Source organism: Dasypus novemcinctus, chromosome 30 (genome assembly GCF_030445035.2).
Source record: "Dasypus novemcinctus isolate mDasNov1 chromosome 30, mDasNov1.1.hap2, whole genome shotgun sequence".
NCBI classification, from domain to species: domain Eukaryota; kingdom Metazoa; phylum Chordata; class Mammalia; order Cingulata; family Dasypodidae; genus Dasypus; species Dasypus novemcinctus.
Genome location: NC_080702.1, coordinates 29,675,668 through 29,694,842, shown reverse-complemented (window position 1 = coordinate 29,694,842; position 19,175 = coordinate 29,675,668). Strand labels below are relative to the sequence as shown.

General features: G+C 65.1%; 2 protein-coding genes across 2 annotated transcripts; both read left to right on the top strand.

Moving 5' to 3' along the window:
• The first annotated feature begins 328 nt into the window (after positions 1 to 328).
• On the top strand, positions 329 to 14,561 carry PRKACA (protein kinase cAMP-activated catalytic subunit alpha). The gene is given in 11 exon segments (XM_058290579.2): positions 329 to 558; positions 7,480 to 7,541; positions 7,864 to 7,992; positions 9,064 to 9,162; positions 10,058 to 10,109; positions 10,112 to 10,139; positions 10,272 to 10,398; positions 10,481 to 10,576; positions 10,657 to 10,779; positions 12,451 to 12,615; positions 12,993 to 14,561. Coding segments are annotated over 11 exon segments (1,047 nt in total). The 5' UTR covers positions 329 to 512; the 3' UTR covers positions 13,113 to 14,561.
• Positions 14,562 to 15,399: 838 nt separating this feature from the next.
• Positions 15,400 to 18,574, top strand: SAMD1 (sterile alpha motif domain containing 1). The gene is given in 6 exon segments (XM_058290160.2): positions 15,400 to 16,293; positions 16,295 to 16,759; positions 17,147 to 17,444; positions 17,532 to 17,628; positions 17,863 to 17,974; positions 18,071 to 18,574. Coding segments are annotated over 6 exon segments (1,614 nt in total). The 5' UTR covers positions 15,400 to 15,810; the 3' UTR covers positions 18,230 to 18,574.
• Positions 18,575 to 19,175: the final 601 nt, after the last annotated feature.

The window sequence follows — 19,175 nt, the reverse complement described above, 5'->3', positions numbered from 1 at the left end:
CCCGGGCCCACGCCTCCGCCCGGCGCTCTGGCCCCGGGACTGACGCCGGGCGCCCCGCGCCGCGGCCAATCGGCGGCGCCGAGGGGCGGGCCCCGGGCCCCGTCGGCCGCGCGGGCCAATGGGGCGCGTCGGCCCGCCCCGCGGGGGCCTCGCGAGCGCGCCAGTGGCCGGGCGTGCGCGGCGCGCGTCACGGGCGCGCGGGCCAATGGCGGCGCGGGAGGGCGGCCGCGGGCCAATGGGCGGCGGCGCGGCGGCCGTCAGTCAGGGCGGCGGCGGCCAATGCGGCGCGCTGCGGGGGCGTCACGGACAGCGGCAGCGGCCTCGGGCTGAGGTTCCCCGGCGGGCGGGCGCCGAGCGACGCGGGAAGCAGGGGCTGGGCGGGGGTCGCGGCGCCGCAGCCAGCGCAGCCAGCCCGAGGGGCCGCCGCCGCCGCCGCCCAGCGCGCTCCGGCGCCGCCGCCAGCACCCGCCGCGCCGCCGCTCCGGGTACCGGCCCGGGCCGCCGCCGCCGCGATGGGCAACGCCGCCGCCGCCAAGAAGGGCAGCGAGCAGGAGAGCGGTGAGTGCCCGGGCCGCCGCCCCGGCCGCGGCCCCCCCCCCTGCCCATCACCGCCGGCCCCTCCCCCCGGCGCCCCCCCCCGGGCCCCGCCGCCGCCCCCCCCCCCCCCGGCCCCGGCTCCCCTGCAGAGGGCCTGTCCCCGGCCGGGGCCCGAGCGCCCGCCGGAGACCCCTGCAGAGGGCCGCCCCCTGCCAGAGGGCGCCCCCTCTGCAGAAGCCGCGTCCCCACCCCCCAGCTGTCACTGCCATCCGTGGCACGGGTGACCGCCGGGGCCCCACATGGGGCCCTGTCGCCACCCCGCCCCCTCCCTCCCCGGCCCCTCTCCCCACATTCCCACCCCACTTCTTCACTCACCTTGCCCACAGGTGGGTCCCACCGCCGGACCCCGGCCCGGGGTCCCGCGGGTCTAGGAGTGCTGGGGGCTCTGCAGACACCACGGAGGGGCCTTGGCCACTTGCTGGCCACACCCCTCCCCCCTCCGGCTCCCGCCATCTTTCCCCTGCCCTTCCCCTCTTCACCTTACCACAGCCCCCCCAACCCACCCTGCCCCCCTCCAGCATTTCCCAGAGCCATGTCCAGCTCTGTTTGCCCCTTCTGTGTCACTTGGCTTGGGGGGCGGGGGCAGGATCTTTCCCGCTGTCCCCTCTCTCGTCCTGTCACTGTCATTCTGCCTGTCTGCTCCCTCCTCCAAGGGAGCGTCTGGCCCTGGCTTGGGGAGCAGACTGTTTATGAAGCGAGGGAGCCGCTTCAGCTCTCTCAGAGCCAAGTTTGAGCTGATCTTGCTGGGATTCGTTGCGTCTTCTTTGGGGAGAGGGGGAGGGGAGGTGGCAGTGGCAGAGCCCCCCCCCATCTCCTGCTGTGCAGCCTCTGAGCGTTAGGCACTTTGAAGGGCCCCTCAATAAATGGTTGTTTCACAACTGAGGCTCCATCATTCACCCACTTCCCCTGGCCTGGCCGCCTTCACCCGCTCCTGGCGCTGGATGAAAAGTGGGGTGGGGGGAGGGAGAGTGTCTTGGTTTTAGCAAGGGCCCATTTTGCTTGAGTGGAGGGGGAAGAGTGGGTGACACCTAGTAACTTGCTTCCAAGGGACAGGTAGATTCTGATCCTTCCCGGGGCTCCGCCGGAGGCCATTCCTTTCACTCTCACTCCCCAGATTTTGTTGACCTTTCAGGCCAGGCAGAGAAGGAGATTCTGTATCTGGAAATGCCTTCCAAAATGGCCCTGAGCTCCAGCCCAATTTCGCCAGCTCGTACAATTTTGACGCTCCTGGCCTAGAGCAGGACTGCACCTGGGAGCCCCTTCTAGTTACTCCGGAATAATCAGAGTTCCTCCTGTAAAGGTCCTAGACTCAACTCCAGCATCCGAGTCCGCTGAATGCCCCTTTCCAGAAAAGCCGGGGCCTGCAAGCCGGGCACTTCCACTCCCACATGGGTTCAAATAGCAGAACTCAGAGGAGCCAAGCAGCCATGGAGAGGCCTGACATGTCACTGATGGGCGGGGGACAGGGAGGCAAGTGCCTGTAGTGGAGCATTTGATGACAGAGGAGCAGGTGGGTAGTGTCCAAAAAAGGTCTGGCTGTAACTGTGGAGGGGACTGGTGGGGGGAGGGGGCCGGGTCCCCAGCAGGTGAGGCCCGCTGGGAGATGGAAGGTGGAGGCCAGCAGCTATATATTGCTGTGGCTCAGTTGAAAGTTGGGGAGATGACATAGTCCTGGAAAACCTTCAAGGCGTACATGTGCAGTGGGTGTGGGTCGTGTGCGTGTGCGTGTAAAGATGTACAGGAAAAGGATCTCCAAGAAAAAGATCAGAGCTCCGGAAGGAACTGTTAATTCCCTCAGAGTACAGGCGGGATACCCAGGAATGGACTGTCACGGTGAAATAGAGCTCCTCCTCATTGGGCATCTGGGATGTGCCAGGCTAAACAGTTTCCGAGATCTATCTGCTTGTAATTTTCATAATAGGCGGCTGAATTTCCAAATGAGCTCACTGAGTTTGACACAGATTATGTTAGAGAGGTAGGATTCACATCCAGATCTGCCTACCAGCAAACTTCCTGGACCCAGAACTGCCCAACACAGACATTCTCAACCCACCTCCCTGATTTTTTTTGCTCCAGTCATTCATATTTTCTTAATTTGAAATAAAAAACAGACTCGCTTTTGTTCACATGTAAATTCTGACCCTGTCCTAAGCAATAATATACAATGAAATCATGGGATTGCTATGCCAGTTATATTTTGACACGTTGAAATACATATGTAGCTTTAAAAACGAGACATCCAGTAATATTTTGACACATTAAAATACATATGTAGCTTTAAAAAACGAGACATCCACGGATCCCCTAAAATCATTTCAAGTTCCGCCAGTGGGACCGCCCTAAGCTGTTCTACTTCCTCCCAAAGCTTACAGGGGCTCCCGGAAAAGGAAACAGGATGAAAGAAACCCCCTTTGCTTGGAAGCTCTGAATCTTAGAGGATGGAACGATACTACACTTGCCCTCTTGTAACCTGGGCAGGGGTAGGGGTGGGGGGCAGTAGCCAGGCCAGCCTGCAGGGGGCACCTGGATTTCATCTGCCACATGCCAGCCCCACTGGGGTAAGGAAAACGCCCAAGCCTTACCAGGCACCACTTAAGCATCCTGAAGCTCCGTGTCTGCCATCTCCATGCCAGGGCCTCCTTCCGGGAGGCGAGGATCTACAATGAGCCTGATGGTGGGGAGGCATCTGCACCCAGAGATGATGCCCAAAGCCATTGGGGGGGAGAGGAGGAAGGGGGTAAGAAACTGAGAGGACAGAGTCAAAAAAAAAAAGAAAGAAAGAAAGAAAGAGCAAGCCCCGGGCTCTGGCCAGGCTGGATAAATTGAGATAGGGGAGCGGCCCCAGGAGGCCCTGAGGCCAGGCAGCCAAGTGGGACTCAGGCCTCCAGGCTGGCGCGGGCTGAAGACACCCCCGGGAGCCGGCCCGCAGGGGAAGGGGCAGAGCTGATGGGGGGGTGAACCCAGGACAGCCCCCCCCAGGGTGCAGGGACAAGCAGACCCAGGCACCGAGAGCAAGAAGCGCCCCGACAGGTCCCCGGACGAGCAGAACTGCCGCCCTCTGACCTCCTACAGAAGCCCAGGAGGGCAAAACACCTCTTGTGCGTTGGCAGTTGTATGGGTGCCCAAGAGGGTCTTTCGGAGGCAGCGTTTCCCTCAGTCTCTTTGGACCAGGGTTGGCTCCTCTGCCCTTCCTCTGTACCCGCCGACTCCAGGATGGGTTTCTCATCCCGCCCCTACCCCATGACTCCCTGGCTCCCCCTACAGGTCGGGTTCTGGGGGGTGGGCAGACCAGCTGGTGCCGCCGGTCTCATGAGCCTTGCCGGCCGCCGTAGTCCTGGTGTCCAGAGAGGGAGACCGAGTGATGGCTTCCAACCCCAACGATGGTGAGGCTGAGTCCTGTTGCTATAGCAACTTCCCAGGCACTCCCTGCCCCCCCAAGTCAGGGAGGGGCAGCCATAGGGTTTGGGGAGCGAGAGTCGAAGAGGACTCTTTGGACCTCCGGCCGGCCCTGGCAACGCCGTCCTTACAGCCGGGGCCCACGGGGCCCAGGGAAGAGGGGTGGGGGGGGGCCCAGTTCAGACCAGCGATGGGGGCTGTTCCACCCAGAGTGGGGGTCCAGCCCAACGTTGGGGTTCTCCTAGCCCAGTGTTGGGGTCCAGCTCAAAATGGGGACGACCCACTCCAGAATGAGGGCCCAATTCAGGGGTTCCTGGTTATACCGGAGAAATCAGCTCCCCCAGAGTGGAAGTCTGAGCCCAGACTGGAGCCCGCAGGCCTGGCACCCCTGCCCCAGGATTCCCGGACAGCCGGGGTTTCAGAGGGCAGCGGGCGCCTTCTCCCCACCCCCCTTGCCCAGGCGAGCAATCTGCTGCCGCTGTCCCCCATGCTCAGGATGGATTTCTAGGTTTCTGCCTTCTGCGGTGGCCCCGGCTTTTGGAGGGGCACGTGGGGTTGCTTTTCTGTGTGTCGAATGCAGACCAGGGCGGCAGCCCCGTGTATGAAGAGCCGGCTGGGTGTCCCTTCTCCGCCACTTCCCGTGGCCAGCAGGGACCCCGGGTGCCGGGGTGTGGGGCAGCGGCTGCCGCTGACCCTCTGCTTCTTTGGGGAGCTGGACGGAAGGAGAGCATGATGGTCAAGGCGTCCTCCTCCTCCCCCACCCCCGGGTTCAGCCTTTCGTTTCCGGTTTGGACTTTTCATGGCTGAGAGAGCCAAGCACAGGGCAAGGTTTGACAGGGGCCAAGGACATCCCAGGGTAGCCTTCCCCCTCTCCGCCCCCACGTAGGCTTGAGACAAAAGAGCCAGATGTACCCATGGCTCTCTCGGGGTAGCAGGATTCGGGGGCTCCAGGTTTGAAGGGAACTCAGGGGAAGAAATGGGGGTGGCTCTTGCCTACCCCCCCTTCTTCCCAGCTGTTCTTTCAGCTAATTAACAGAGCTCTGGGGCCGCTTTAGCCCCCAGAGAGTCTGGGATTGGTGCCTGGTCCTTAACTCCTTCCCCTCTACCCAGTGAGCACCGCCCTTGCCATCCTCTGGGCAGCCCAATGCCCACTGAGTAGCCAGGCAGGGCCTGGCATCTCGGGAGCAGCAAAGTCCCTGGAAGGGGAAGATCGCTTTAGTGGCAGGCCAGCCAGGAGGGACACCCTCAGGAGAATCTTGCCTCCACCTTCTGCCAAGGAGGGACTCCGCCAGCCTCGGGCAGTCAGGAGCAGCTACCTTTAAACGCTTCCGTGGCAACCGGCGCCTCCCCTGCGGTCCCCGCGTCCCTCCCAAGAAGGCAGGCTCCAAGGCACCGCCGTTTTCCTGGTTTCCCTGCAAAGGGAGGGTCCCTGGGATGGACCTGGGTTCCGGCAGCGGCCCAGGTGGGGACTCAGAGACCACCTTCCAGCTGTGGCTGCAGCTCTTCCTTTGGGCCCACCTGGCTGTCCGTTTCCTGGGCTACCTGCGCCACGCCCTCTTGGGGCCCAAGCCGCAGCCAGAACCCTGAGTTGCCCCCGCCGGGAGCAGGTGGGCCCCAGATCACCCCTCCACATCTGCCCCTCCCACCCTCTGCTGGAAGAGGTGGGAAGCAGAGGTGAGTGTAGGGGCTCCTGGCTGGGGTCCCTGCCCCCCCAGTTATCCTTCTTTATCCACCTGCTTGTCCTGGCACTGCCCCCCCGGCTCTCCTTCCCAAATCTGGCAAGCCGTGAGTGCCATCATGGCACCAGCGGGGACACAGCCTGGTTCCTTCAGGCACTGCGAGGCTAGGGCTGGGCCACACCAGGCGCCCTTTGCAGCCACTGGGTGGGAAGCCAGCGAGCAGCCACTGAGGAAAGGGCAGAACTTGCAGGGACTTTAGAGATAAAGGAGGCCAGCCGGCCTAGCCACTCTCTTGGTTTCCTCCCAAGCCGGGCTCCTCTCTTCCTTGTATGTGGGGGAAGGTAGAGTCCCGAGAGGGTAGGTGTCAGAGGAAGCTGCCGCAAGTCCTCGGGTGTGACTCAGCCCCAGGTCCCCCAGCCAGACGCTGCCACCCCTCTGAGCCAGGCCTCTCTGCCACTCCTGACCCCACAAAGGATCCTTCTCTCCAAACACAGCAGGGGCACCCCGGGGACACCGGGCAAGGGCCTTTGGTGTGTTTGCGGGTGGGCACACATGGAGAACAGGCAGGGCCCCTCGGGGTGCAGTCCGTCCCAGGAACATCCAGGGGTCAAGGGCAGCTCTGTCCTCCGGTCCCCAAGACGCACGGCCACCAGGGCCATCGCAGCTGGCCCAAGCCGTTAACCTCGGGGCAGGCCAAGTGACCCCGGCATGGGCCCCCCCCCCTTTCCCAGCCTCAGTCTCCTGACTGGTTCCAGGGACGGGCCCAGGGGGCTTGCCCTGCACACCACCACCCACTGGGGCACCCATGTCCCACATCGGAGCTGAGCGCCAAGCCTCTCTCCCTGTCCACCCCTGACACAAACCTCCATCTTTCAGAGCAGTGCTAAGCCCACGCCGGCCTCTGCCCTGCGCCTTCACAGAGTCCACCTCCTTCAGGCCTCCTGCCTCTCCTCTGAGGTGTTCTAGCATTATTCCCATTTCACAGAGGGGAAACACAGAGGCCCAGGGAGGGTGAGGTCGGTCGCCTCGAGTCCCGGCCATTCAGGCTCCCGAATCTTGCCCCTTGTCCGGGCCTCGGCGAGAACAACTGACTGTTTCTTTTCTCCCCAAGCCTCAGTTTCTCAAGTGGTTAAGTGGGGAGAACGGCTAAAAGGACGGTTGGCAAGCGAATGGAAGGGTGATGGTGTAGGCGCAGGGGCCCCAGGGAAATCTTCAGGGTAGCCGGCTGGGCCATTCGCCTCGGGGCGCCACGGGGGACCCGCGGGGTAGGCCAGGCCTCGTGGAGGTGGCTCGCTCGGGTCCCGCTGCTGGCCAAGGCTGGTTCGGGGCCCGCTGGGGACCAGGGTGACAGCTGAGCCCCCCACCCCCCCACCCCCCAAGGGCGCCTGCTACCCGAGCCCCAGAGGCCGCCGCCCGGGGCCCAGCCTCCCCGGAGAAGGGGCCAGAGAAGCAGCCAAATCCCGAGACTATAAATACCTCGGCTGGCGGCGGCCCTGGGCCTGGAATGTCGGTCAGAACTGGGGCGAGTGGGGGCGGGCCGGCCCGGGTGCCGCACTCTGTCCCCCTGGGAGTGACCCCCGAGTTGCCCTATCCCTACTGCTTGGACAGATTTGAGACGAGATCCCACTTCCCAGCAGGGGAGGGGGGTGGCAACACAAACCCAGATCTGGCCTCCCCCCTCACCCCAGTCACCCTCTGGCTCAGCCGGGGCACCCCCAAAGGCACAGGGCAAAGGCCGTAGCCACTGCCGCCCACTTGCCACAAAACGGGGGTCTCCCCCCCTAATCCTCCGCTTTCTCTCTTTCAGTGAAAGAGTTCTTAGCCAAAGCCAAAGAAGATTTCCTTAAAAAATGGGAAAACCCCGCTCAGGTAAGGCAGCCTCCAGGGGCGGAGGCTGGAATTTCAGGGTCCCCGTACTGGGCTCCCCCGCGTGGGGTCCCTCCCAGGGCCAGGCTCCCCCAGCGCAACCCCTCCTGGCCAGCGGCCCCTGCCCCCTCGCAGCTGCCAGCAGCTCCGGGCCCCAGGCCAGGCGCGATCCGCCCCCTGCCACCCGCCTGGAGGAATGCGCCCTCTGCCATCTCGTCACCTCGCCCCCCTCATGCCACCTGCCCGCGGCAGCAGGGGGCGCCCCGGGGGCCGCCCCGGGTGGGGGTTGGGCTTCCCCTGACCCTCCCAAGCCCTGTGCCTACAGAACACCGCCCAGTTGGATCAGTTTGAACGAATCAAGACCCTCGGCACGGGCTCCTTCGGGCGGGTGATGCTGGTGAAGCACCGAGAGACCGGGAACCACTACGCCATGAAAATCCTCGACAAACAGAAGGTGAGCCCGGCCCCATCCGCCGGAAACCTGGAGGCCAGGCAGGCTTCCCGGAGGAGGCGGCGGTGTTCCCGCGGACATCCGTTCTTCCCGCCAAGATTTTTCGAGTCACTCGTTTATGTCCCGCAGAGATGCGACTCAAGCCACCTCGGGGGTTCTAAATTTCCTAGCAGCCCCGTTAAAAAAAAGCAGCAGCGGCGGGTGAAGTTACCTTTAGCAATATGTTTTAGTTAAGCCAGTGTATCTAAAATATTACTGTTTCACCTCGTAATCAGTGTAAAAGCATCACTACTGATACTACACAGTCCCCTCTTTGTACTAAGTCCAAGAGCCCGGGTCTGTTTTACACCTAGATTTTCCATCTTCGATCTCTGTTAAATTTTCATTGGAAAGACCAGAAAAAAGTAGAGAGGTGGGGACAAAACAGCCGCACGTGCCCCAGTTCTTCGAAACCCACTTAAAAGTTTTGCGGTAACTGAATCAAGCGTTGTTTTTTGGTTTGGTTCGGTTTTTCTTTTTTTCCATTTTAAGCGTCGGCCCTGACAATTTTCAATGCAGTGCTGCCACCATCGCCCGGCCGCGTTTCAAGCACCCGGCAGCCACATGTGGCTCGTGGTGTCTGGGCTGGCCCGCGCGCCAAACAGAAAGGGCCCCATTCGGGGGTCAGAAGTAGACTTAGACAGGTCACTTCCCCTCTCTGTCACTCGGCTTTCAGATTGGCACGCACAGGGTGCGGACTTTCTCGGGGCTCCCGTGCCTCCTGAGGGTGTGGCCCTGTGCCCGGCTCGTGGTGCATCCTGCTAGGGGCAGCTGAAGGCTGTGGAGGAGCTAGCCTGGGTTCCAGCGGGTGCTGTTTCTAAACAGCCCACCCCCTGGGCGGCTCCCGCACGCCTTCCCGGTTTCACCTCTCCTCCAGGAAGCCTTCCCTGACTGCCCTTTCCCCCGACGGTGCGCCGCGTCGGGACGGGGCGAGGCCTTCTTGCTGTGTTCTCGGCACCCGGGCAGGGGGCCCGGCAGGGCCCGGGCACAGGGGCCACAGGCCCCTCTCACGCTGGTCCCCCTCCCCCCGCGCAGGTGGTGAAGCTGAAACAGATCGAGCACACCCTGAACGAAAAGCGCATCCTGCAAGCCGTCACTTTTCCGTTCCTCGTCAAGCTCGAGTTTTCCTTCAAGGTGCTGCCGCACGGCGGCCGGGTGTTGGGGGTCACTGCCCGGGTCGGGGAGCCGCCGCCTCGTGCGGCTGGGACAGGCGGGAGAACGGGCTCCCTGGAGGGAGGGCTTCGGGGGCGTTGGGGGCCGGCCTGGGGCGGTTCCGGGGCCTGCCATTCCTTAGCAGGGGGTCACCTGCCCTTGATAGCATCCTCAAAGTCACCACTCTGTCTAGAGTAAGAACGGTCTGGAGCCTGCGCTCTGCAGCCCCGCGGCCTGGCTTCCTGTCCCAGCCCCACCGCCTCCGGGGCTGTGTGACCCCCGGCAACTCACTTGATCTCTCTGAGCCTCGGTTTCCTCATCTGAACAGCGAGGTTCCTAACGGTCCCTGCCTCGTAGGGTCGTGACAGAGCGCAGCGCGCCCCGAGCGCCCCGCACGGGCCGTTTTCTCTGTCACCCCAAGCCGGGCCGCAAGAGCCGGGAAGGGCCGCTCAGGGCCGACCTCGTGGGCGCACAGCCGGCCCTGCCCTGAGCTCGCTGCCACCGCCTTGAGACTCGTCGCCCTGCTTCCACCAGGGGCCGGATGGTTTTACCCTGGGCCCGGCCAATGTTTCCCAAGGCCTCGTCCCATTGTACAGATGACAAAACCGTGGCCCCTGAAAGCTTTGCCCAGGGGACTCCAGCCTGCCCGTTACGTGCCTCGGGGGGCGAAGCCCTCCCCTTTGGTCACAACAAGATGCCACTGCCCGACCCCCCCCAGGCAGAGGAGGTAGAGCCAGGCAGGGCAGGGGAGCCTGGCGCCGGCTCAGAACTTCCCCCGCCCCGGGGGGGCGCCTCGCCGCCTCTGTTTTATCCCTGGACGCCCTGCTGGGCGAGGGCGAGGGGCAGCAGGCAGCTGACCGGCCTCCGCCTCCTCCAGGACAACTCGAACCTGTACATGATCATGGAGTACGTGCCCGGCGGGGAGATGTTTTCCACCTGCGGCGGATCGGCCGGTTCAGGTGAGCGGCCGCCCCGTCGCCGGCCACGGGGGCGTGGGGCGCGCGTGGTCCCCGCGCGGCACGGAGGCCGCCCCGTTCCGCGACACGCGCCCATGGCGGGCGGCCCCCCGCTCACCCGCCCTCCCGCCCCAGCGAGCCCCACGCGCGCTTCTACGCGGCACAGATCGTGCTGACCTTCGAGTACCTGCACTCGCTGGACCTCATCTACCGGGACCTGAAACCCGAGAACCTCCTCATCGACCAGCAAGGCTACATCCAGGTACCCCCCGCCCCCGCCGGGCGCCCCAGACGCCCCCCCCACCCCCCACCCCGCCACCGACCACCCCCTCCGCTGCCCGCAGGTGACGGACTTTGGCTTCGCCAAGCGTGTGAAAGGCCGCACCTGGACGCTGTGCGGCACCCCCGAGTACCTGGCCCCCGAGATCATCCTGAGCAAAGTAGGTGCCGCCCCGGCCCCCCCACCCCCCCCACCCCGCGAGGCCTCCCCCCCTGAGTCCTGCGCCTCTTCCCGCTGCAGGGCTACAACAAGGCCGTGGACTGGTGGGCCCTGGGGGTCCTCATCTACGAGATGGCAGCCGGCTACCCCCCGTTCTTTGCCGACCAGCCCATCCAGATCTACGAGAAGATCGTCTCGGGGAAGGTGAGGCCGGGCCCGTGGCCCCCCGCCCACCGTGCAGGGCCCGCTCACAGCCGGACCGACCTAGCAGCCCACCCAGCCTCCCCACCCGGGCCCCGGCCCGCCGTGCCGCCGTCCCAGGGGCTCCCGAGGCCCCGGGCCTCACCCTGACTGGCGGAGCCTGCCCCGCCGGGGTGGGGGGTCCTCCCCCACCCAGTAGTATGAGTATCCGTAAGCGTCACGGCAGGGAAAAGCAAACACGTGTTTGTACCCCGGTCCCAGGCCCGCACGAGCCCCCGTTTCCCAGGCTCTGAGGGCCTGAGCTGGTGTGTAGGAAGCGCCCCAGGTGTTCCTGCAGGCCGGGCCCCAGACTGGCCCCCTTCCGTCGTCACCCCAGCTCCCTGGGCGAGGGGTCTCCCCACGCGCGAGAGGTTCAGAGAGGGGTCAGCCGTTGTCGGAGGCACCGAGGACCCAGGAGAGGTTGGGGTCCCCGTCTCGGCACCCCGGCTCACCTAACCCCCCCATCCCCAACACAGTATCTTACACCCGGGGCTGTGCCAAATCCCCCACGAAATGGCAGGAAGCAGGGACAAGCCCACCCTGACCCACCCTGGCCGGGAGGCCTCAGGCGAGCCTCTGGGCCGCTCTGAGCCTTGTCTTCCTCACCTGGAACACGGGCATCCTGCCACCTGCCCTCCAGGATGCTTAGAAGTCACCCAGTGCCAAATGCCCTCTGTGCCGGGCACAGAGTCAGTGCCACTGAAAGGGAAAGATGAGGCTTTGGCCACAAAGCAGCACAGAAATTGTCAAGAAAAATGGCCCAGAGTGGAGCGAGGGGGGAAAGCCATACAAGGTTCTAGGGTGGACGAAAAGATGAACACAGCTCCCTTCTTGGTAGCATTTTATAGTTCCCACACACCCGCGGCTGTATTGTCTCCCTCGTGCCTTCCACCAACCCAGGGATATATGCTTCATGTCATGGAGGCAGACACAGGCCCAGAGAGGTTAAGGGCTGAGGCCAAGGTCACACAGCACACCGGAGACAGAGCAGGAACTTGAAATCAGTCCCTGTGTCTATAAATCCAGTGACCTCTCTCCTCAGAAACAAGACTGTGGGCTCAGAGAGTTTGGGAAGAGTTTCCAGAAAAGCGCTAAGTTGGGCCCCAAAGAGTGGAAGAGCCTTTTGGTTATGTAGAGAGAGAAAAGATGGCTCTCTTAAGCCTGAATATCAAAGAACTCCCCCAGACCCCAGGAGCACCCCCAAGGAGGCAGCAGCTAAGAGCACAAGTTCTAGAGTCCAACTGGCTTGAGATGGAAGCACTCCTCTGTTTGACCTTGGGCAAGCCGTTTAGCCTTTCTGACCCTCCATTTCCTCACCTGTGAAATGGGACTTGTCACAGCGTTTGCCTTAGAGCCCTGGTTCTCAAAGCAGTCCCGTCCCTGGTGGCAGCAGCCTCACGAGGGACCCCATTAGAAATGCAGATTCTCAGGCCCCAGCCAGCCCTCTGGAACCAGAGCCTCTGGTGGGGAGGAGGGGCAACAAGCCGCATAGCCTCAGGGGTTCCTAGTTGAGGGACTCCCACCTGTTAGGGCTGTTTTACGGAGAAGGCAGTCTTCTGGGTTCCCCCACCTCCCCCCAGAAAGGAAGGAAAAAAACCCTCTGACCAGGCCCTGCCTCTGCACTCCCTCCCCCAGGTCCGGTTCCCCTCCCACTTCAGCTCCGACCTAAAGGACCTGCTGCGGAACCTCCTGCAGGTGGACCTCACCAAGCGCTTTGGGAACCTCAAGAACGGGGTCAACGACATCAAGAACCACAAATGGTTCGCCACAACTGACTGGATTGCCATCTACCAGAGGAAGGTGGGCCACCCTCCCTCCCCGTCATGTCCTGAAGGCAGTGGAGAAGGCCAGGAGCCGAGGCGGGCTGCCAAGGGAGAGGGCAGAGGAGTCTGGGAACAGGCAGCAGGCTCAGGGGCGGCCAGTGGGAACCGAGAAATGGGACTTGGGGGTCCTATGACCGCTCTGTGACCTCTGGAAGGAAACTCTCCTCTCTCAGACGTAATCTGCCCACCGGTGAGTTGGCTAGCCTAAGAGTCCTGGGTTGGTAAGAGGAGTTTACACGCTGATACTAAGCACAGGCCTGGGTCCGAATAAGTATCTTATGAATATTAAGCCGCTCATATTTATTGTGGTAATGACAGTTGCTGAGGTCTGGGTGGTTCTTGCTCCCTCTCCAGGTGGAAGCTCCCTTCATACCAAAGTTTAAAGGCCCCGGGGACACAAGTAACTTTGACGACTATGAGGAGGAAGAGATCCGGGTCTCCATCAATGAGAAGTGTGGCAAAGAGTTTTCCTGAGTTTTAGGGGTGTGCCTGTGCCCCCATGGGTTTTCTTTATCTTTTTTTCTTTTCTTTTTTTTTTTTTTTTTTTGGTGGGGGGTGGGAGGGTTGATTGAACAGCCAGAGGGCCCCAGAGTTCCTTGCATCTACTTTCACCCCCACCCCACCCTCCCAGGTAGGGGGAGCAGAAAGCCCAGATTTTCAGAGGGATGGAAACACCAGCTGCTCCCCCTCACCCCTCCAGCCCCCTCTACCCCCCCATCCTTCCCTGTGGCCCCTGCCCCTGCCCACTTCTGCCTGTTTTAAACGAGTTTCTCACTCCAGCCAGACCAGTTCTTGCTGGCGTATCCAGGGACAGCATGTGGAAAAAGGGGCCCACCCTTAGCTCCCCCCCCCCCCCCCGAAACCTCAGGCATCGCTCGCTAGGGGCCAGTGGACAGAACAGCCAGCCTCCCCTCCAGAGCAATCCTGCCCAGGAAAGAAGACATTTCAGTGTCATGTGCAGAGGACTGCTTGCTAGAATTTTTAAGAAAACCATTTAAAATATTATTTAAGTTCCACCAGTGCCTCCCTCCCTCTCCCCCTGCCCATACCCGCTCCCCCATGTCCCTCCCCTCTCCAAATCCATTTTAGCAAGGTTGGGAAGCAGATGGACTTTACTAAGGAAGGAGCCGGGGTTCCTGGGACCTCAGCCCTGAGCTGCTCGTCTCCCCCCCACATACACACCCCCTCCCCTGGGGGTCCCCCTGCTGAGCCAGGAATGGTCTGGGCCCCTTCTAGAAGCCCCCACCCTCTTCCCCAACACACCTTTGTTCACACTTGGGCTTGGGGAACCAGACAAAGCAGCTGCCCCTCTCCCTGCCAAAGAGGAGACACCGCCCCCCCCCAAAAAAAAGAGGGGGAGCTGCAAGCCCAGGGTCTCCTGGCAGCCTTCTCCCCCAAACTCCGTTTTATTCTCAGCTAGATTTTTAACGCCCAGCCTCCTTGCAGCTCAGTTGGGAAGACACACTGTGCAGAAGGACGTGCAAAAGGCCAAGCCCGGCACCCCCCACCCCCACCCACGGCCCAGGGTTCAAGGCCAGAGTCGCCCGGGGAGGGGTGGCCCCTTTCCTGCACCCGGCGGCCTCGCCCCACCCCTCCCGTCCGGGGCGCTTCCTCTAGCTTCGCCGTCAGCTGTCCATCGCCCCCCTCCCCGCCACCCTGGTCTGATCCCTGCTTTTTCCTCTCAATAGAAAAGGAGCTCTGTGGGGAGCGGCTGGGGCGCCACCCCCGTTCCCCTCGTCCGTGTCCCTCTTCCAACTTCTCCCCATCCCAGGAGGAGTTCTCAGGCGTGGGGTGGGGCCCCGGGTGGGCGCAGCGGCGATTCAACCTGTGTGCCGGGAAGACCGCGACTTCCTCTTGAACAGTGTGCTGTTGTAAACATATTTGAAAACTATTACCAATAAAGTTTTGTTTAAAAAAAAAAAAGTGTCGCCAGTGTTCCCGACTTCGGTCACCCACCCCCGGGGAGGGTGCTGGGGGGGGGGGCGGATCTCGCACCCCCGCGTCCAGGCCCCGGCCTCGGAGTCCACCCGGCAAACCGGGCTGGGCTGGAAGGCCGCCACTCCCCTCGCCCCCCGCAGCAGAAGGGGCCGCCCAAACTGCCCGCTGGCCCCCGGCTTCGGGGGGTCCCCAGATGGGCGGCGCGCCCCCCCCCAGGGCGCCCGGCCCCAGGCGGCGGGGGCGCTCCGGCGGAGCGGCCGGGGCTGGCGCGCCGGGAGGCCGCGCGGCCGCGGGGGCGGCCCCAGCGGGGCGGGGGGGGGGGGGGGGGGGGGCGCCAGGCCGGTGCGCACCCCCAGCCCGCCTCCTCCGCGCGCTGCAGCGGTGGCCGGCGGGGGGGGGGGGGTCCCCGGGGGCCCGCGGGGCGAGAGCGGCCGCCCCGGCCCGCGGGCGGCGAGGTCCTGGCCAGTGCGGTCCCGCGAGCGGAGCGCGCCGGGGAGGCGTGGAGAGGGGGGCTGGGCGCCGGGGACGTCTGGGTCCCGCGCCCAATGGCTGGAGGGCGGCCGAGCGCCGCCCGCCCGCCCCCTCTCCCCTCCCCCCGGCGCTCCCCTCCCCCGCCCCCGCCCCCGCCCCGGCGCCAACTCCGCGGCGCCTCCTTAAAAAGCGCGCGGGAGTTGGCGGGGGGCGGGGGGGGGGGGGGCCGGAGCGAGCCGGAGTGAGCGCGAGCGCCGGGTAAAGGGGCGGGGGGCCCGGGCTCCACCTTAAAAGCGGGCGCGTGGGGGTGGGAGGGAGGAAGGCGGGCGGCGGGGAGGAGGGAGGGCGGGCAGGAAGGGGGGCCCGAGTGTCCCGGGCGCAGGGCGCGCGTGCGGCGGCGGCGGCGGGGAGGGGCCGGCCGCGCTCCCCTCCTCCCTGCTCGCATCCCCGGCCCCGCGCGCGCCCAGCAGAAGCGGGGCTGTGTGTGCGTGCGTGCGAGTGAGTGAGTGTGTGCATATTTTCCTCTCTCTTTTCTTTCTCTCGCACTGTTTTTTGCTCTCTCTCCCTCGCTCGCTCTTTTTTTTTTTTTTTTTTTTTTGCCAAGAACCAGCAGCGCCGCCGCCGCTCCGCCGAGGCGCTGCGCCCCCCGGGGGGGGGGAGAGGCGGAGGAGGCGGGCAGCGGCGGAGGGAGGGGAGCCGGGGAGGGGGGCGCCGCGCTGGGAGGGAGGCAGCGCGCACGGTGCAGCCGGGCCGGGCGGGAGGCATGGCGGGGCCCCCGGCCCTACCCCCGCCGGAGACGGCGGCGGCCGCCACCACGGCGGCGGCCGCCTCCTCGTCCGCCGCGTCCCCGCACTACCAAGAGTGGATCCTGGACACCATCGACTCGCTGCGCTCGCGCAAGGCGCGGCCGGACCTGGAGCGCATCTGCCGGATGGTGCGGCGGCGGCACGGCCCGGAGCCGGAGCGCACGCGCGCCGAGCTCGAGAAACTGATCCAGCAGCGCGCCGTGCTCCGGGTCAGCTACAAGGGGAGCATCTCCTACCGCAACGCGGCGCGCGTCCAGCCGCCCCGGCGCGGGGCCACCCCGCCGGCCCCGCCGCGCGCCCCCCGCGGGGCGCCGGCCGCCGCCGCGCCGCCGCCCACGCCCGCCCCGCCGCCGCCCACGCCCGCGCCCGCCGCCGCCGCCGCCGCCCCGGCCCGGGCGCCCCGCGCGGCCGCCGCCGCCACAGCGCCCCCCTCGCCCGGCCCCCGCGCCGCCGGGCCCCCGCGCGCAGCGGGCCGCGCCCCTGGCCGCGCCGCCGCCCGCGCCCGCCGCCGCGCCGCCGGGGGCGCCCCCGGCCGGCCCGCGCCGCGCCCCCCCGCCCGCCGTCGCCGCCCGGGAGCCGCAGCTGCCGCCGCCGCCGCCGCCGCCGCCGGCGCCGCCACAGCAGCAGCCGCCGCCGCCGCAGCCACCGCCGCCGCCGGAGGGGGGCGCGGCGCGGGCCGGCGGCCCGGCGCGGCCCGTGAGCCTGCGGGAAGTCGTGCGCTACCTCGGGGGCAGCGGCGGCGCGGGCGGCCGCCTGACCCGCGGCCGCGTGCAGGGGCTGCTGGAGGAGGAGGCGGGGGCGCGGGGCCGCTCGGAGCGCACCCGCCTCGGAGCGCTCGCGCTGCCCCGCGGGGACAGGCCCGGACGGGCGCCGCCGGCCGCCAGCGCCCGCGCGTCGCGGAGCAAGGTGAGCGCGCCGGGAAGGGGGGTGTGGGGGGGCAGCGGGCAGGTGCGGGCGAAGTTGGCGGCGGGGGCGCGGGGGCCCGGGAGGAGCGCGGCGGCCGGGGCCGGCGCGCGCCTGGCGCGCCGTGGCGGCGCGTGGTGACCTTGGCGAGCGGCTGCTGCTCGGCGAGCCTCAGTTTCCTCCGCTGGGAACGCGGCTTCGTGACAGTAGCGACCCCTTGGGGTGGCTGGGCGAGTTTAGGGAGCTTTGGCCGCCGCGGGCTCTAACGCGGGGCCTGGCGCGGAGCGGAGGCGGAAAAGTTTTCCGAGGTGGCGCGGGCCACCCGCCTGGGGCCCCGGGGCCCGGGGACAGAACGGCCACCCACCTGTGCGCTTCTCTCCCCGCCCGCAGAGAGGTGGCGAAGAGCGGGTGCTGGAGAAAGAGGAGGACGAAGAGGAAGAGGACGATGAAGACGACGACGACGACGACGTGTCGGAGGGCTCCGAGGTGCCCGAGGGCGACCGTCCAGCCAGTGCCCAGAACCACCAGCTTAACGGCGAGCGGGGCCCTCAGAGCGCCAAGGACAGGGTCAAGGAGTGGACGTCGTGTGGGGCCCACCAGGGGCAGGATGAAGCGCGCGGGCCGGCGCCAGGTGGCGGCACCCGCCAGACCTTCTCCATGGCCGCCCTGAATAAGGAAGGTGGCTCAGGTGAGGTGGGCGCGCGGCCGGGAGGCCAGGTGGGCTCGCACTCTGGCTCCCAGCCCCTGCCCCAGGCACGCGCTCCTTCTCCCCCAGCCTCGGCCGCCGCAGGACCAGACTCGCCGTCCCCCGTGCCTTTGCCGCCAGGAAAGCCAGCCCTGCCGGGGACCGACGGGACCCCCTTTGGCTGTCCGTACGTCGGGGGGGGGGGGCGCTTGAGGCATCTGCTACCCAGAACGCAAAGCGTCGCTGCTCCCGGGGGGGGCGGGCCCCCCTCTGGTTTGTTTTCGGTTGTGCTTTCGTGGTTTCCTTTTGTTAGTAAAGGGAGACCCAGTGGGCGCCAGCTGTATGCTCAGGGCGTGACGGCGGGAGCGATCGCTGCCCCGGATTCCCGGTCACCCCATCACTCCCCTCTGTTTGGGCGCAGTCCCGGGCGCAAGGAGAAGCCAGCCGACCCCGTGGAGTGGACAGTGATGGACGTGGTGGAGTATTTCACCGAGGCCGGCTTCCCGGAGCAGGCGACGGCTTTCCAGGAGCAGGTGAGCTCTCGACAAGGGACGTCCCCCCCGGCGGGCTCTCTCCTCGCATGCGCCCTGACCTTGTGTCCCCCCTCCCGGCTCTGTCCCCCCGTGTAGGAAATCGACGGCAAGTCTCTGCTGCTGATGCAGCGCACTGACGTGCTCACCGGCCTGTCCATCCGCCTCGGCCCCGCCCTCAAAATCTACGAGCATCACATCAAAGTCCTGCAGCAGGGCCACTTTGAAGATGATGACCCGGATGTCTTCTTGGGCTGAGGGCCCAGCCCTGTCCCTGCCCGTCCTGGTATCCATCTCCCCTCCCCCTCTCCCCCCCGGACCCCGGAAGTCCAGGAGCTGCTGGACGCGGCCACCCTCAGCCCTCCAGTGACAGATTCCGGTGAGGGGGGACAACTCACCCTGCTAATCACCCCCTCCCCCAGCCCCTCCACACATCCGAGTTGGGAGACGCGATGGAATGGGACCTGCTCATTTCTTCACAGGTCAACCCTCCCCCAGCCCTGGACATTTGTATTAAAAAAAAGGGGGGGCCCCCCATCTTCCCCGAATCCTCCTCAGTTCAGCCAGGTGTTTCCGATATAAATGTTTTGTTTTGCCTGTTCATTTCAGTGGGTGGCCTTTCCTTACCCCTCCCCCCACCACCCAGGCCCCCTGCCCGAGCTGCCCTCGGCCTCCAGGCCCTGGGAGGCGCTGGGGTGGGGGGTCCCTGCCGCTTCACCACCTCCCTTTCCTTTCTGTTCGTTGTTGCTCCAGCTGGCTGTATTGCTTTTTAATATTGCACCGAAGGTTTTTTAAATAAAATTTTAAAAAAAAGAAAAGGAGAAAAAAAAAAAAACAGAAACCTGGGAGTTTATTTCATGAATGAGTTGGGGGTGATAAAGGAGGGCAGTTGGAGAGAGTTGCTAGGAGGGGGCAGAATTGCTTGGGGAGGGAGGGAGAGGGGCCAGCACACACACACCCAGGCCAGGAATTGGCCCTGTTTGTCATCTTCCCCCATAACCAGCGCACACAGCTGGGGCGCGGGTGTTTGTTGAGTGACTAGCAGTTAACTTCGCTTTAATGGGCATTCTCTAGGTCCTGCTCTCAGCAGCCCCACCGGGCAGCCCATAAAACCCACTTTTTACGGATGCGCTTAAGGTGCTTGCCCCAAGTCACCCAGAGCGGCCTGCTTTTAACCCAGTCTTTAAACATAATTAATCATCTG